Consider the following 18,256-nt stretch of genomic DNA (forward strand, 5'->3'; position numbering starts at 1 on the left):
GAGTTAAGAAAACTAAGGACCGTCTCTTGCAAGAGTACTATTGGCCAGGGTGTTTTCGGGACGCAGACCACTTTGTGAAGACATGTGACACCTGTCAGCGGGTGGGCAAACCAGGGGACAAATCGAGGGCGCCGTTGAAGTTGGTACCTATCATTACGGAGCCTTTCAGACGGCTCGTTATTGATACAGTGGGACCTCTGCCGGTAACAGCCACGGGGTACAGACACATTTTGACTGTGATCTGCCCAGCGACAAAGTTCCCTGAAGCAGTGCCGCTTAAGGAACTCAGCTCAGTTGAGATAGTCAATGCACTACTGTCCATATTTGCGAGAGTTGGTTTTCCTGCGGAAATCCAATCAGATCAGGGCACAGTGTTTACTAGCGCTTTGACGACAGCCTTTCTCGAAAGGTGCGGGGTAAAGCTGTTACACAGCTCAGTGCACCACCCCCAGTCGAATTCCGTTGAGAAGCTCCACTCCGTCATGAAGCGCGTGTTGAGAGCATTGTGTTTTGAACATCAAACTGACTGGGAGCTGTGTCTGCCTGGGGTGATGTTTGCATTGAGGACCGCGCCGCATGCGGCCACGGGGTTTTCGCCAGCTGAGCTGGTGTACGGTCGCTCGCTGCGGTCTCCGCTTCGCATGCTTCGAGAATCGTGGGAAGGCAGGGGCGACGACCCAGTCGTGGTGGAGTACGTGCTTAAGCTCCTCGAACGCTTAAGAAGGGCACAGGAGTTGTCAGGTGAAGCAATGGCAAAGGCCCAGCAGAGGGCCAAGGTTTATTATGATCGGACAGCCAGGGCCCGTCGTTTTGAGGTGGGCGATGAGGTCATGATATTGCGCACATCGCTAAAGAACAAACTCGACGTGCAGTGGGAGGGCCCAGCACGGATTGTTCAAAAACTGTCGGACGTTAACTACGTGGTCAGTCTGCCAGGAAAACGGAAAGCACAGCAAGTTTACCACTGTAATCTGCTCAAACCCTATAAGCAACGGGAAGCAGTAGTATGTATGATGGTAAACGCTCCCGAAGAGCTTCCGGTCGAGCTTCCGGGACTAGGCTCAGTAACGAACAGGAAAGACACCGATCAAGTCATTAGTGACTTAATCAGTAAAGCATCGCTGTCGCCTGAGCAGAAAACCGAACTACACCAGCTCTTACAAGAGTTTCAAGGTCTGTTCTCTGAGAGGCCTGGTAGGACTTCTGTCCTTACTCATGACATAGAACTTACCTCCCCAGAGCCAGTACGATCCAAGGCGTACCGGGTGTCACCCCGCCAGAGCGATATTATGGAGGCTGAGGTAAAGAAAATGCTACAGCTCGGTGTTATTGAGGCGGGTGAGAGTGATTATACCTCCCCTTTGATATTAGTTGAGGTACCGGGCAAGGAACCTCGTCCTTGCGTCGACTACCGCAGGCTTAATTCCATCACTAAGGATCAAATTTATCCGATCCCTAACATCGAGGAGCGCCTTGAGAGAGTGAGTAGCGCTCAGTTTATTTCCACCCTAGATCTTGTCAGGGGTTATTGGCAGGTTCCACTTACAGAAGAGGCTAGTAGGTATGCGGCGTTCATTTCACCAATGGGGACATTCCGTCCTAAAGTTTTGAGTTTTGGTTTGAAGAACGCGCCATACTGCTTTTCAAGCCTCATGGATAAAGTGTTGCGGGGACAGCAAGAATTCGCTTTACCGTATCTAGACGACGTAGCGATATTCTCCGCATCCTGGCCTGAGCATATGGCCCACTTGCGGGCAGTGCTAACCCGCCTGCGCGATGCGGGCTTGACAGTCAAGGCTCCCAAGTGCCAGTTAGCACAGGCCAAGGTTGTCTACCTCGGTCACGTGATTGATCGGGATCGTCGCCGCCCCTCTGAAATAAAGGTGGCCGCTGTGCGAGACTTCCCGCAACCGCGCACGAAGACCGATATTCGGTCGTTCTTAGGTGTCGCCGGCTACTATCAGAGGTACATCCCCAGGTACTCTGATATCGCGGCTCCCTTGACGGATGCTCTAAGAAAGACAGAGCCGCAAACAGTCGTCTGGGATGAGACGAAGGAAAGAGCTTTTAGCGCCCTAAAGAGCGCCCTAACAAGCCAGCCTGTGCTACGATCGCCCGACTACACAAAAGGGTTCGTTGTTCAGTGTGATGCTAGTGAGCGAGGCATGGGCGTTGTACTGTGCCAACGGGAAAATGGAGAAGTAGAACACCCCGTCCTGTATGCTAGTCGTAAGCTGACCAGTCGTGAGCAGGCGTACAGCGCCACCGAGAAGGAGTGTGCGTGTATCGTGTGGGCCGTTCAGAAATTGTCATGCTACCTAGCCGGCTCGAGGTTTATCATTGAGACGGATCACTGCCCTCTCCAATGGCTGCAGACCATCTCTCCCAAAAATGGCCGCCTCCTGCGCTGGAGCCTCGCTTTGCAACAATATTCCTTTGAGGTGCGTTACAAAAAGGGGAGTCTCAACGGTAACGCCGATGGCTTAAGTCGAAGCCCCTAACGTGGGAATCAGCCTCAAAATTGTTTGTTACTGATGTTTTTCTTCCTGAGGCAGGATTTTTAACATATTGCTTTTGTGTAGTGTTTCAAAGTGATGATGTGCTTTCTAGTGCAATTTTCCGATTTGTGGACGCGTTCTGAGTGCTGCTAAACTACTGTAAGGAACTAAGCAGTAGTATAAAAGGGGAAAGAGCCTGGCAGGGCTTAGTGAGGGTTGTGCCGTGCTTGCTGACTGAGCGGTTGACTTTCGGCGTAGTTCTAACGCTTGCCGGGAACGAGAACAAAAACGTCAACTCTCCCGAAGTCACTTTGCAGTGTCCTGTGTGAACCTGAACGAGAGAACGAGGCCTTCTCTGCGCTGCGCTCAAGAAACGCCGAAGGACGACCGACTTCGGTTATGAGCATCATCAAGCGACATCCCTCCGGACAGCGGATGCAGTCCCCTGACCATCGGGATCTCCTTCCCCCGGCGGGGCGGTCTGTTACGTTTCGCCTACAACGCGCGGTATAGCCGGCGCGGATGCAACGGACGCCGGAGCTTCGTTAAAAGCGGCGGACATTTTGGCCCGTTCGGAGCTCCCGCAGTTTCCCCGCCAAGCGCGTCCAGGCGTGTTTCAGTGCCACGTGTCTTCGTGTGTGCGTGTGTGTGTGTGTGCCCACGCTTGTCAAAGCGCGGCAGCCGGGGAGAGGAGCTCCCCAAGTGTGAAGCGAGGAGGTCTGATCGGCGCCCCACTGGCGGATGCGTCACTACACTCGTCTCAACATGTCTCTCAGCGTGTCCGTGCCCCGTCACGTGCGCCTCTATCGAGGCGTTCCCTCTTGCCCTCGACTCCGAGACTATAAAAGCAGCTGCCCCCGGACGCCGGGAGAGAGGCTCCGATTTCTTCTGTCGAGTTACGTGCTCTCCCGTCTCTCACTTCGGTCGACCTGACCGCCCGCTCTTTTGCGATGTTAGAATAAACCAGTTGTTCTGTTACCAGTCGACTCATGCTTTGCCGAGACCTTCGGATGCTTCCAGTGCCCCAGGCCGCCAGGCCAACGCTACCCTTGGGGCTTGCGACCCGATTGCAACAACGGGTGTCAGCGCTGAGTTTGCAACAACTCGTGCCAGCGGTGCGATACCTAACAGCAGCGACAGTCGCTGTTAAAGATGAGCAACTTGCAGTGCGAAGCAATCGGGTGACGCAGGCATCTACTGCCGCAGTCTATACAGCGACATGGACTACCATCACTTTAGCATTGACTCCTTTCCAACCTGCATGTTTCTTTTCTTTCGGAGGCCGCTAATGTGTGGCTCACACTTGGTGTCCCACATTGTCTCAATATGGACAAGTCGCTTTCGTGGGCATCACCTTCATCAGCCACTTTTGCGGGCCTTTCCACCCAATTTCATGCACGTCCAACCATGTAAGCACGTATTCTGATCTCCGTCCGTGCTTAATCGCAGAAATCACGGTGTGTGTAAATTGGGAGTCTATGTCGCTGTGCAGGCTGCAGGAGCAAATGCTTACTTCGAGAGACTGCTTCCCAGTGCAATCAACCAGGCTGCAATATTCAAAAAAGATAACACTGCAACAGTAAGCAAGTGACATAACAGCAAAATTAAACAGCAATCAGTCACCGCATGAGGTTCAGACAATACATTATACATTGGCTACGAACCATCTTACAGGCATAATGTTTGCCTTTGTCGCATGTGGTGGTCTGGTAACGTGCAACAACCAGCGGTACAAACAGATTGGACAGAGCCTCGCACCTATTTGAACCAACAGTTGCCGTTGAAGATGAGCAACTTCCATTGCGAAGCTATCAGGTGACGCAGGTATCTGCTGCCACAACCAACACAGTGGCATGAACTACCCAGCATTTTAGCGTCAACTCCTTTCCAAGCTGCACATTTATTTTCTTTGGAGGGCCGCTAATGTGTGGCTCACACTTTGTGTCCCACTTTGTCGCAATGTGGACAAGTCGCTTTTGTGGGCATCACCTTCGGCAGCCATTTTTTGCCGGCCTTTCCACCCATACGGCTATCAACTTCATACACTTCGAACCATGTAAGCACATATGCTGGTCTCCGGTTTGAGCAAATCATGGCCTAGGTAGGCCACAAGCACAATTTGCCCATGGCTGCAGCAGGCAAGAACGAACGGGGAGCACCAATTACGGTGTGTGTATACTGGGAGTCTATGTCGCTTTGCGGACTGCAGGAGCAAATGCTTACCTCGAGGGACTGCTTACCAATGCAACTGACCAGGCCCCCACATCTGAGACACGTAACACAGTTACCACAACCAAGTGTGGCAGCAAAACCAGATTCTGCAATCAATCACTTCAGTGTAGCTTGCACAAAGACCCAGGCTATCAAGGAAGAGGAGCAATCTTCAATGAGACTAGGAATATGGAAAATGAGAAAGCTTGCATTCAAGAGAGAAGCCACTCTGCTCTGCAAGCATTGAAGGCTAAAAACATCAAGAAAAGTAAAATGGTGCATAGCACGTGTGCATAGGTTAATGCAAGACGCATGCCGATGCTGCATCAGCTATTTCAGGAGAGGAATTGCGCATGACAACATACACTAGAAGATACTGCTAAAGATATGTTAGGCTGCTAGACAGTGACTGGTATTAAGTATCAGCGAAGAATCGGTTGACCTTTATATTTGGATGAGGATGAATGATCTCTAACAAAAATGGGCAATGAGAAAGCTTGCATTTATAGAAGAAAAATTAAACTTGGCACAAACGGAATTAACATGGCTAGGAAGCTGATTAAGGGCAAACTGATGGAACTCGATCTTTTGGCCAGCGTCGTCCGTGCTTGGTCAGATGTTGCAGGTGCATCTGAAGACGAAGAATTTCTAGAAAGTCCTTTTTGAGTTACCTGGATGACTCAGCCAAATGTCCGTGCTGGTGGAATGGTAGCTGAAGCTCTTTTCAGTCTTGACACAGTCCTCTGCAGACTTGATATCTCATTCATATTCTTATGCATGTGCTTCTTTGTTCTTGCTGTAAAAGCCTTGCAAATTCGGCTCCCGCTCCTTCCTGTTGGCACAGATAGGAGCTCCTGTGATGACCAAGATGTGCTTGGCATAGACTCTGTTGGGGCAAAACGGTGACACATGAGATACAGCACAGATTAGCCAAATTTATGTGTGTTTTATATGTTCGAGCCAATTATACTGAACCATAAATATGAACAAACATTCATATCTGCTGCAAACAGCAAGCCAATACAGCATATATCAAACATATTTATTTCTGAACCATGTGTTGTTTACCTTGTAGTAGTAGCCAATGTCCACACAATGACCTTGTTGTAGCAGGCAGCAGCTTCTGTTTAGTGCGTGGAGTGTGTTGCTTTATACTGGTGCCGTCCTCATTACTGCATGTCTGGAGCAGAAATTTTGACTGAATCAGAAATTGAAAAAGCAAAGTTTTGCAATATGAAATGCAAGAAGGTGTGACATATATGATGTAATGATTTGCGACTACAGAACACATGCAAATGTACACTGTCTGTTCTAGGGTGCTTAAGCAGCATGTTAAATAAATATTGCTATTCTCCATAAAATTGATGTCAGCCTAACTACAATGCATGTCAACAGCGCAAGTGCTATTAAGATCACAAATGAGAACATTTGTGGGTTCATTTATACACTAGAAGTGATCACACTGCTAGTTCCACAAGCAAATGCATGAAAGTCATGAAGCTATTGGAACTGATGCATTATTTTTCTGCACGAACGTGATGCACCGCTTCACTACTGCAAAAATAAATGCCCTACGGTAAACCAATCTGAACAGCAAGAACATTTGGAACCAACAAGTACGAAATATGGGTGAATTATCATGCTTGCAACTGTTTAATACATTAAATTTTGTACTTTCACTTCATTTTACCAAAGGATTATTCGGTTTTGTGGACAAAAGACGTTGCCGGCGGACTCGAAAAAAAAGTTTAATATGTATATTGATAAGGCTACTCAGTCACCTACAACCACGGCTACAATAACATGAAAAATGAGACGCGCGTTCCGATATCGCTCTTTCTTTCCTGCTTGTGTGGTATAACGACAGCCTCGCAAGTAAAGGTTTATTTAGGAAACAGCTGAGATCCTGACTGCCCATATGTAATGCAGGATCTAGTTCGTTAACTTGTGCCCGCCCGGAAGGTAATGAGACGGACGTTATATAGCGATTCAAGCAGTGGTGTTAAACGACTCACCGTTATTGCCCTTGTCAGCCGCAGCAAAATCCAGCTCCCGTTTCGATGCAGACCTGTTCCGAATGGCTCACGACCGAAACCCAACTGCCGGGCTTACATGTCCGCTTGCAAACACGTAACTTCACCCCAAGTTAAATAACGCGAGACATCGAAGCGCAAGAAACTAGCTTTAGAAACAAAGAAGCAACCAGTCTTGAGTGTACGAACGAATGAATCCGTGCCGCCGTGCACTCGGAAATACCGGTAAAAATTTTAAATCCAGGCCAGAGGTCACGTGAAAGATCGATGATGTTGAACGCTATTTGCGTTTATAATGGCGAAGAAACAATAAACTTACTAACAAAGAGTACAATATCTAATTAGCAATGATAATTTTGCCCTGTTTTTATGTAAAAGAAAATGCTTCGGTAATTGGAAGAAAAAGTTTACAAGATAAAATTGCGCTTACTACGACGCCTCTACCGGAAAATGTTGGAACTAACGAAAGCATCCCGAAGTGATTCTACTACGCTGCTTTTGTTAGCAGCGGCGCGCGGTCGATTTTTTTCGCCCTCTGTGGCCATTTGTTGAACTTGAGAGTGTGCTACCCCTGGCGGAGTGACGCGACTAGCGGCCACAACAACACAACTCGTGCTCGCGATCAAATCAAAACATAGTACGTCGCATACTGGAAGCACAAATGTGCACAAGTTATACGTGGTGTGGCATAACCTTGCGTCCACTAGTGTTAATTGCAACACGTAAAGTAGTTTTTTCTCTAGAAAGTGTCGCAAGTCTAAATTAACGGCATTCCGAAACGCGCGGAGTGAGACTTATCTGGCCGCACTACTTGCGTAGCTTCCGCCGCGTCGCCTGCTATCTAGGAGACGGAGTACTCATACGCACACGCCCAATGCCACTAGGTATGTGTCCATGTATAAATATAGAATACACACGTCCCAAGAGTAGCAACCGTTCGCTGCAGAACGCTTTGTGCTTCGCGTTACGTAGATGCCAATTGAAGGTGATTTTTTTTTCTCTCCTTTTCTCCCACAGCCCTTGGCTCTGGTGGCGTGGCGGTGCAAGCTAAAGATGAGTCACGTGAACACGAGAGAGGTCATCAAATTCATCAAAGTGAGTGAATCACGCGCTGGTGTCCACAACAGACTGCGCGTTCTATGCTCTGTTACTCCCGCTTGTCTATACTGATTTGCCTGCTGAAACCATTGCGCAGCGAGAACTGAGAAGGAGACATCTTATACCCGGTGGGTGCGCTGGACGTCGAGTGGTAGTTTGTGTTGTCAAATATAAAACATTTCAAGTCCCCATTAAGTTTAACTAAAGTACACGTATAGTCACTTGGATACCTTTCTCACGAAGAATAAGCCCGGTTTTGAAGGTGAGGACCGAAGTAAAAACCACATGTGAATAATAAGATGCATCTCGCGGTACGGCCGCATCGCCCACGTGAGGCTCGTCTGGGCTCGCGCTGCTGATTACTGGCGTCACTTTGGACGGTGCTTCGGACAGCCTCGCCGTTCCCGGTCGATGTGCCTTTGCATAAGGAGCGGCTAATAAGCCTCTTCTCAATTGGTGGAGGTGCTGGTCTTCAAACCCCGTCGCTTGAAACCCTGCAGCTGCGTTCAAGAACGCTAACGCCCGCCATGACTGACAGCTCATCCCAAATGGCACCGACGCCTCAGTCCGTAACCTGCACCAGCATTCCACGACAACGGGACCCCAAGATTTTCAGCAGTGCAGATGACGAAGACGTGGAGGACTGGTTTACTTCATACGAACGGGTGAGCGCGCACAACAAGTGGGATGATCCAGCCAAGTTAACCCATGTCATCTTTTATCTGGCTGGCGTTGCCCAATTCTGGTTTTACAACCACGAAAGTGATTTACCCACATGGTCAGCCTTCAAGACAGTCTTTATGGAATTGTTCGACCGAGCCGCTGTTCGCAAGCTGCGCACTGAACAACGCTTGCGCGCCCGAGCGCAGCAGACGGCAGAAACGTTCACGAGCTACACTGAAGACGTCATGGACCTTTGTAAACGAGTCAACGCCGCCATGCCCGAAGCTGAGAATTCACCACATACTGAAAGGCATTGATGACGGCGCATTCCAGGTGCTCCTAGCCAGGAATCCGCGCACCGTTTCCGAAATAGTCAGCCTATGCCAAAGTTATGAGTTAAGGAAACAATGCGCTTCGATTCGGCGTCCTCCGAGAAGCGACGACTCGTTGGCGAGCCTTGATAGCATGTACGACCAATCCTCATTCTTGCGGCAGGTCAAGGACTTCGTGCGTGAGGGAGTTGCCCGCCAACTTTCTTTAGTCCCCTTCACTCAAGAGCCCACCTGCCGTCTTCCAAACACGCTCTGCACCCTCATTTCCGAAGAAGTCGCTCAAGTTGTCCCTTCTGCACACCACCAGCCGCCTGCAACCGCGAATCTCAACTCTGCGCTGGCAGTGCAGCCTGTCGCCACGCCTTTCACTTATGCGCAGCCAGCCCTGCCTGTGGCCGCGCCTCTTACGTATGCGCAGGCAGTACGCAGGCCTCCGCCGCCGCCTTTCTCAACCCATTCCCAACCGGTGCCACCGGAAGGAAGCCCATGCTGCATCTTGGACCGCACCCAGAGCTAGTGCTTGGAGGACGCCTGACAATCATCCCATCTGTTATTCCTGCTGCACTCCCGGACACGCCGCCCAATATTGCCACCGTCGCCCTCAAGCGTTCGGAGACGCCTCTCGGCCGTTCCAGTACGGCTGCCAGCCCTTCCGCCAATAGGCCGCTCCTTCCCCCCAACCGTATGCTCGTGCGTATACCTCCCAGAATTTCCGTCAGCGTCGCTCGCCATCGCCTCGCCGATGCTCGCTTTCCCCAATGCGTCGGCGACCCGCACCATCCGACCAGGAAAGCTGAACGTCGCAGTTCAAGAAGCAAGAACTGCGCCCCGTTCTGTCTAAGTCCTCGTGCCTGTCCTGCTACCGTGGTCGAAATTTCTGTAGAAGGTGTCCCTGCGTTCGCTCTTGTGGATACCGGCGCAACCGTTTCTGTGATAGCCACCAAACTGTGCCGTTCACTGCGCGAGGTGGCCACGCCGCTTTCTGGACTGTCGCTTCGTACGGCAAGTGCGCAGCATGTCACTCCGCACACAGCCTGTACTGTACGTGTGCTTATTCACGGCATTGTTTATATCGTCGAATGCATTGCTCTTCCCCGCCTGCTCGCATGACGTCATCCTCGAATGGAACTTCTTATCCTGTCATATAAAGCAGCCCTAATCAACTGCGCACGCGCCGAAGTTGAATTTTCCCCTCTGTCTGACGCACCATTGCACGAAGATCGTGATCGCCTTTCTAAACTTGCCATGCGCGAGGACACAGATATCCCGCCTGGCTTCTCGCCCTCGTACCCATATCCTGCGATGTCACCGCTGATGCAACGGTCCCCTTCGCACCGTCAGAAGTCTTCATGAGCCGTAAAGCTCTACCACTACCCTTCGCAACGCTTGACATCGCCGACAGCTGCACCAATATATAATTCTACAATCCCCTCTGTGCGCCTATTGCGTTTCACGTTGGTGAATGGCTTAGCTTGGCCGAACACCTCGACTCTTCGTCTTTGGTTTACGCCCCTGGAGACTCTTTTGATATCGACTCCGGCCAACCATCTGCGATTTCGACGCTTGAGGAGACGTTCATGGATACGTTCTCGAGTGCCCTCGCCGATACCCTCACACCTGCCAAACACACCGACCTTCTTGATCTCCTGCACCACTTTAGAAGTTCATCAGACGTTTCACAACCTCAACTTGGCCGCAAGTTGGAAGTGTAGCACTACATTGAAACCGATTCGCATCAGCCATTACGTCAACGACAGTACCGCGTCTCTGCCGAAGTGCGTCGGGTCATTACCGCCCAAGTCGAAGATATGCTGCGCCGTGACGTTATTTAACCTTCGCACAGTCCCTGGGCATCTCCTGTCGTTCTCGATGGCAAGAAAGACAGGTCTATTCGCTTTTGGGTCGACTCATCATCATCATCATCATCATCAGCCTAGTTACGCCCACTGCAGGGCAAAGGCCTCTCCCATACTTCTCCAACTACCCCGGGGTCGACTACCGTCGGTTAAATAAGGCAACGCGCAAAGACGTCTATCCTTTGCCGCGCATCGACGACGCCCTTGACAGTCTTCAGGGAGAAGAATTCTTCTCGTACCTCGACTTGCGTTCAGGTTACTGGTAGGTCCCGATGGCTGCGTCCGATCGCCAGAAAACCGCAATCATTACGCCTGACTGCTTATACGAATTTAATGTGATGCCTTTCGGGCTTTGTAACGCCCTTGCCACGTTTTAACGACTCCTGGACAACACCCTCCGTGGCCTCAAGTGGTCTGCCTGTCTGTGTTACCTCGACGACGTCATGGTTTTCTCGTCTGATTTTCCAACTCACCTGCTCCGCCTCTGAGTTGTTTTGACCTGTCTAACGAACGCTGGCCTCCAACTCAACCTCAAAAAGTGCCGCTCAGCTGCGCGAGAGCTCACCACTTTAGGCCACGTTGTGTCCAAGCACGGCGTTCTACCCGATCCTTCAAAACTTCGAGCAGTCGCTGAGTTTCCGAAGCCTAAGAGCATCAAAGAACTTCGAAGCTTTGTGGGCCTTTGCTCATATTTCCGCCGCTTTGTTCGGAATTTCGCATCGATCATGGCGCCATTGACTCAGCTTCTAAGCGGTGACGCCCGTCTCGTGCCTTGCAGCCACGACGACGTTTCCTCGTCGCAGCTCGGCCTCCTCCTAAGAGGAAACATTAGGTCGGATGTTCCTAGAAGGAGAATTCGTTTTTCTCGGCAACCACTTCACCAAATTTGATGAAGTTTGTTGCATTTAAAAGAAAAACTTAAATTCTAGTGATTGTTTGTTACGAATTTTCGATTTAGTTCGTCAATATTTTATTGAAAAGTGGCAAAAATCGAATATTTTCAGTAAACGAAACAATGAAGTTTACAACTCTGTAAATAAGCAATGAAAATTGATATCACAATTCTGTGAATTGCACATAATAGTACATTTACAGCGGACAAAACTGATGTTACACATGAGTCTTAAGAAATTAAGTATTATGGAAATACGGCTTTTGCAGAACCCTTGTACATAACATAACCAATTCACATAAGATACAAATATACATATCGAATTTGTCCGCTTTGAATGGTGTAATGGATGCCGTTTACAGAACCGCGATATCTGTTCTTGATGCAGAGCTATTAATTTGTAAACTTCGTGCTTCTATTCTTTTCGAAGTTTCGGATTTTTCAAACTATTTTAAACAAAGTTCGGGCCCTAAATCAAAATTCCGCTTCCAACAGACATTCTAATTTAACTTACTCTCTCAAATGCAACAAATTTCATTAAAAGCGATTCAGGAGTTATCTCATAAAAGCGTTTCTGCGCTTTACATGTATCTGAATAGGCCGCGTCGGAGTTGGGCCCGATCTAAAGCTTCCTCCTAAACAATTTGCCTAGGGATTAAATACATGAATAATAACTGCATTGCCATCGCCAAAAATGCTGCAAACGAATTCTTGAAAGCTACGCACTGTAAATACAAGTAAAGTATGTATTTTTTCTTAAAATATTATACTCGTATGTGCCAAAAATTGTGCCCAACATAACTGATGTCAATGCTTCCATGTTTTTTGTCTATTTAGTAAGTAAAGAAAATATCACACGAACTTTAGAACTACATCAGTTCGAAACCAGCAAAGCAGTGCATGCCGCTGATATGAAAAATGTAAAGGCCATGAAATGAACAAGTTGAGGACAAATATGTTAATGAAACTTTGTGATTCAAGAACCTTGTTTACATTCTTGTACATACGCAACGGCCAGTGAAGAATCTCAATGACGCTGTCATTTGTTCCAATGTATTACGCAGGAGCAGCTGTCACCGGTCGTGTATCGTGAGTAATTTCACCGAAATTATAGTCGCAACAGACAGCACGTATAGAAAGCAGGAGTTCTGCAGAATATGCGAGGTCGAGTCAAATGAAAGTGAGCCAATGCGAATATATGACAAACGGGGTTCATTATTTAAAAATAGCTTCCATGAGCATTTAGACATTTGTCTGACTAACGAGTCGCGTAATTCCCGTCTCATAAAGCTTCTTGGGTTGTTGCTTCAAAACGTCTGCAACTGACTTTCACGTCATCGTCCGAGACGAATCTGGTTTCCTTGAGCTGTGTTTTCGGTTACCCCAAAATGTGGAAGTCTCAAGACGACAGGTCTGAGATGTATGGCGAATGTTGCAGCGTTTCTCGCTTGAACTTTGCCAGTTTTTTATTAACCACATCAGCGACGTGGGGACGGGCACTGTCGTGGAACAAGATGACCCCATTCGTCAATTTTTCACGTAGTTTGTTCTTGATTGCGACATGCAGCCGATCCGGCGTTTCACAATATCGGAAACAATTGATAGCCTCTTAAGATTTAGCAAATTCTATCAATAATGACCCCTGACGATCGAAAAATAAAAGTCAACACCTTTCCGGCGGAAATGACGGCCTTTGCTTTCTTTGGGGGTGGTGAATTCGAATGTTTCCATTGTAAGCTTTGCCGTCGTGTTTCAGGCTCGTAGTAGTGGCATGATGGTTGGTCTCCGATCACAATTGCAGACAAGAAATCGTCACCCTTATTGTGGTACCAGATCAGATGAGTAAAGGCAGCGCCGAACTTCTCCGTATTCTGGCGGTGGTTCAAAATCTTGGGCATCCATTGCGCACACAAGAGCCGATAACCGAGATGGTCATGAATTATGGCGTGAACCGTGACGGTGAACCGAACCGTGACTGATGTTCACACGCTCTGCCAGTTCATCGATGCTTATTCTCCGTTCTTTTGTCATCAGCTCATCAACCTTTGCAATTGTGTTAGGGGTGATTGCACGATGGCTTTGGTCCGGTCTGGGATCGTCTTTGTAACTTTCACGTCCTTCTTTGAACCGTTTGTTCTAACGCTTCACAGTGGCCAATGAAATGCAATATTCAATCTACACGGCAGCCATATGGTGACTAATTTCTTTTTGGGAAACACCTTCAGCTGTCAAAAACCTCACGGCACCACGCTGCTCAACTTCTGCAGCGTCCATTACGTCACGCAACCATGTTCAACCCAATGTATGAGCGCGTTAAAGAACATTTATCCTCACACCTGCGTGTCACTTTTGTAAATGAGAGATGCCTGTGTGCTACACGCAGGCCTTGCAGATAATGAACAGAACCATAATTGCGCGAGGTGGGTAGGCTCACTTTCATTTTACTCGCCCTCGTACATTAGAAATGCGAAGATACAATGGAATTTACAAATGCGAAGATACAGCTTGATAAAGGGCGAAAAAGTGCCACTGGAAACAAAGTTCACTGCACGTATGCACAACACCTCGCAACAAGATATCTAAACATACGTATGAGTCTCCAATAAATCTACGTATCTAAGTAAAAGTCACGGTATATAATGGGTCAAACAAGGCAAATAAACACGTTGCACCATCACAGATTCACAGAATCCTAGATCCCTCCCCCATTCCATCCATTCCCCCCGATGTATCGTACGCGACGGAAAGCGGCGCGCTTGCTCCCCGCTTTTCTCCTTTGCGCACACAAGACTGAGTCACCATCGTCGGCTGACCCATTCCATCTCCCCCCCTACGCTTTTACTCGCACATACAGCATGCGGCGCGCGGTCACGATGTTATCGCCCTTGGACTTTATGCGGAACATGAGGGCGAAGGCGACGGCAGGAATGCGCCTAGAGTGTCCATATAATTGCTATCGCAATAATATAATAAGATTGTCCGGCAGCTGAAGCGTCCCATGGCCCATTACTTTCCGCAGAAGAAGTAACAAAATAGAAATTTCACCACGACAATTCGCTGCGCCGCAACAACGTTTTTTTCTTTTTCCTTTTGTGGGGCGGGGGCACCGTAATGAAAAAAAAACGCAAAGTATATTGGTCACAATCGAAAGCCTACTTTGGGCAACTAATGTGGCTATTAAAGGAATATCGAAGAAAACACGAGACGCTTGGTCCACCAAGAACCATGCGCATACTGCTCGGTATCCTACACCGGCGGGACAAGACTTTCTGGAGAAGTTGCGCTCAAGCGAACGCGGTGCAATCCGTCCAGTATGCACAGTGATGGCGGCGAGCGACCATTGTTTCTTTTTCTCGTCTGCTAGCTAGAAAGCGTCCAAAACTCTGCCAGGCGAAAATGCACTCGGCCAGAGAAAACCGAACGCGCACCGAGGTGCGCCGCGCGGTGGTCGGGGCAACACGAGACAAACGCATGCGCTCTGGCTGGCTCTGGCAGCCCGCGGGTAGGGGAGCGAGAACAAAAAAATTGAAGAGACTCAACGTGTCCTTGCGATTAAAAGTCAAAGTAGAAAAGAATACATAAGAGCGTAGTTACCTTGGCTGGCTTTAGTGTCTTCACTGGATGCTTTGGCGCAGGTGGAAAAAAAATTTTGATGTTTTTTTATGTGACATAACGGCACGAATGCACAACGCTTCGTCTTATCGGGCCTCGCTGCGGGCTTTGTAAACTTGTCTGATAGTGTGTTCATTTGGCTTGTCTCGTTGTATGGCCCGATGTACGACTTTGGAAAAGTTAATGAGCCTTTGGCGTCAAACATTTATGGGGACATTAAACTTACAAAGTTCCGCAATTGAAGATCTAAAGCACACGTTTTGAAATGTCAATGCACCTTTCACGTCAAAAGTTTATGAGAACTTTATACCCATAAAGTTTCGGAATTGACATCCACGCGCTCCGTAGATTACATGACAGAGTGTAGATTCCGCGGCCTCCGCAAGATGCCGCGGCGAGCCCGTTCGCCATCAAAACGTCCTTTAAACTTTGTGCTCGGATGGGGCTGCTTGAGTTATGTGACTCCCGGTGCATGGGCGTTGCCGCGAAATCCTGCCTCAGTTCGCAATTTTTGCGGTGAAATGGCTTTTCGAACGTGAAAAAGACGTTCTAGACCAAATCCAGAAGGATTTCCGGCGCCGGGGGTTGCTTTGGTCGGCGGTGGATGGACAGCACGAGAAAATTTCGGGGGGGGGGCTGAAGCCCCATAAGCCTCCCCCTCCCCCCCCCCCCTGGCTATGCCCCTGCCTGGCACGGCTCCCAACCAAGGGGAGAGCATTATATCACGTGGTCCGCTTGGCATGCGAACCTCCTGAGAAGTAAACTGAGAAGCCATTCCTTTCGTTCGCTGTATCGGCCCAACACGTGACCTCTCAGACCTGGCGCATTGGCCGGGAACGTTTGGTTTCGGGGAGTTTTTAATCGATGCGCGCTTTTTTCGATCGTCCTGCCGTAGCTGTGCCTGCAAGAGCGGGAGCACTAAAACCTACCGCGCGCTCTGACATAGCGATCGCGTGCCGGGAGGATACGTTTCGCCTCAATCGTGTCGCGCGATGCTCTCTCGTAAGTCTTCCTTCCTCATTGCTCTCCACCCCCAATGGCGGAAGAAAATAAGCAAGCGCGTAGAGTAGGGTAAGACAATTCGAAATGTTAAGAAACAAAGGGTCAACCAAGTGTCGACGCTAAAGAAGGTCGACGTACACGGTAGTTAAAATGATTCGATGATAAATGTTGGTTATAATAAATCTTTGATGTCTCTTTCCGTTTCTTTTTCATGCTCGTTATTCACTCATTTCGTATCTTATTCGTATTGTATTTCACGAGCAATTACATAGACCTTGCCTTCTTTAGCGCCGACGCCTGGTCAACCCTTTCTTTTTCTTTTTTCTTTTTTATCGAGAGGCCAGGCGGGCCGATCCCGAAGACGTGCAGTCTGTGACGCAATCTGGTTAACTTTCGACTATATTGGCGCTAACTATTCTGGTACCGCTGGTTTCACTCTACTCTGCGTCTTATTCTCGTTTTTTTGTAGGCACTGCTGAAGCAGCCTTCTAGACACCATAGCCTAGCCCTGATTCATCATCATCATCAGCAGCAGCAGCAGCAGCAGCAGCCTAGTTACGCCCACTGCAGGGCAAAGGCCTCTCCCATACTTCTCCAACTACCCCGGTCATGTACTAATTGTGGCCATGTTGTCCCTGCAAACGTCTTAATGTCATCCGCCCACCTAACTTTCTGCCGCCCCCTACTACGCTTCCCTTCCCTTGGAATCCAGTCCGTAACCCTTAATGACCATCGGTTATCTTCCCTCCTCATTACATGTCCGGCCCATGCCCATTTCTTTTTCTTGATTTCAACTAAGATGTCATTTACCCGCGTTTGTTCCCTCACCCAATCTGCTCTTTTCTTATCCCTTAACGTTACACCTATCATTCTTCTTTCCATAGCTCGTTGCGTCGTCCTCAATTTCAGCAGAACCCTTTTCGTAAGCCTCCAGGTTTCTGCCCCGTAGGTGAGTACTGGTAAGACACAGCTGTTATACACTTTCCTCTTGAGGGATAGTGGCAACCTGCTGTTCATGATTTGAGAATGCCTGCCAAACGCACCCCAGCCCATTCTTATTCTTCTGATTATTTCAGTCTCATGATCCGGATCCGCAGTCACTACCTGTCCTAAGTAGATGCATTCCCTTACCACTTCCAGTGCCTCGCTACCTATCGTAAACTGCTGTTCTCTTCCGAGACTGTTAAACATTACTTTAGTTTTCTGTAGATTACTTTTCAGACCCACCCTTCTGCTTTGCCTCTCCAGGTCAGTGAGCATGCATTGCAATTGGTCTCCTGAGTTACTAAGCAAGGCAATATCATCAGCGAATCGCAAGTTGCTAAGGTATTCTCCATCAACTTTTATCCCCAATTCTTCCCACTCCAGGTCTCTGAATACCTCCTGTACACATGCTGTGAATAGCATTGGAGATATCGTATCTCCCTGTCTGACGCCTTTCTTTATTGGGATTTTGTTGCTTTCTTTGTGGAGGATTACGGTGGCTGTGGAACCGCTATAGATATCTTCCAGTATCTTTACATATGGCTCATCTACACCCTGATTCCGTAGTGCCTTCATGACTGCTGAGGTTTCGACTGAATCAAATGCTTTTTCGTAATCAATGAAGGCTATATATAAGGGTTGGTTATATTCCGCACATTTCTCTATCACCTGATTGATAGTGTGAATATGGTCTATTGTTGAGTAGCCTTTACGGAATCCTGCCTGGTCCTTTGGTTGACAGAAAAAAAAAAATTAAATTATGGGGTTTTACGTGCCAAAACCACTTTCTGATTATGAGGCACGCCGTAGTGGAGGACTCCGGAAATTTCGACCACCTGGGGTTCTTTAACGTGCACCTAAATCTAAGTACACGGGTGCTTTCGCATTTCGCCCCCATCGAAATGCGGCCGAAATCAGAAATCTAAGGTATTCCTGATTCTATTTGCGGTTACCTTAGTAAATACTTTGTAGGCAACGGACAGTAAGCTGATCGGTCTATAATTTTTCAAGTCTTTGGCGTCCCCTTTCTTATGGATTAGGATTATGTTAGCGTTCTTCCAAGATTCCGGTACGT

General features: G+C 48.5%; 1 protein-coding gene across 3 annotated transcripts in view; it reads left to right on the forward strand.

Annotated features, from left to right (window-relative positions):
• LOC126520954 (uncharacterized) overlaps positions 1-18,256 on the forward strand; it is a 206,212-nt gene that overhangs the window by 170,038 nt on the left and 17,918 nt on the right. For all 3 annotated transcript variants that reach the window (XM_050169785.3, XM_050169784.3, XM_055065654.1), the window contains one exon: positions 7,760-7,837. In XM_050169785.3, the coding sequence (XP_050025742.1) occupies positions 7,760-7,837 (78 nt within the window). The remainder of the gene's footprint in view (positions 1-7,759; positions 7,838-18,256) is intronic.

The sequence above is a fragment of the Dermacentor andersoni genome, chromosome 3 (genome assembly GCF_023375885.2).
Source record: "Dermacentor andersoni chromosome 3, qqDerAnde1_hic_scaffold, whole genome shotgun sequence".
NCBI lineage: Eukaryota > Metazoa > Arthropoda > Arachnida > Ixodida > Ixodidae > Dermacentor > Dermacentor andersoni.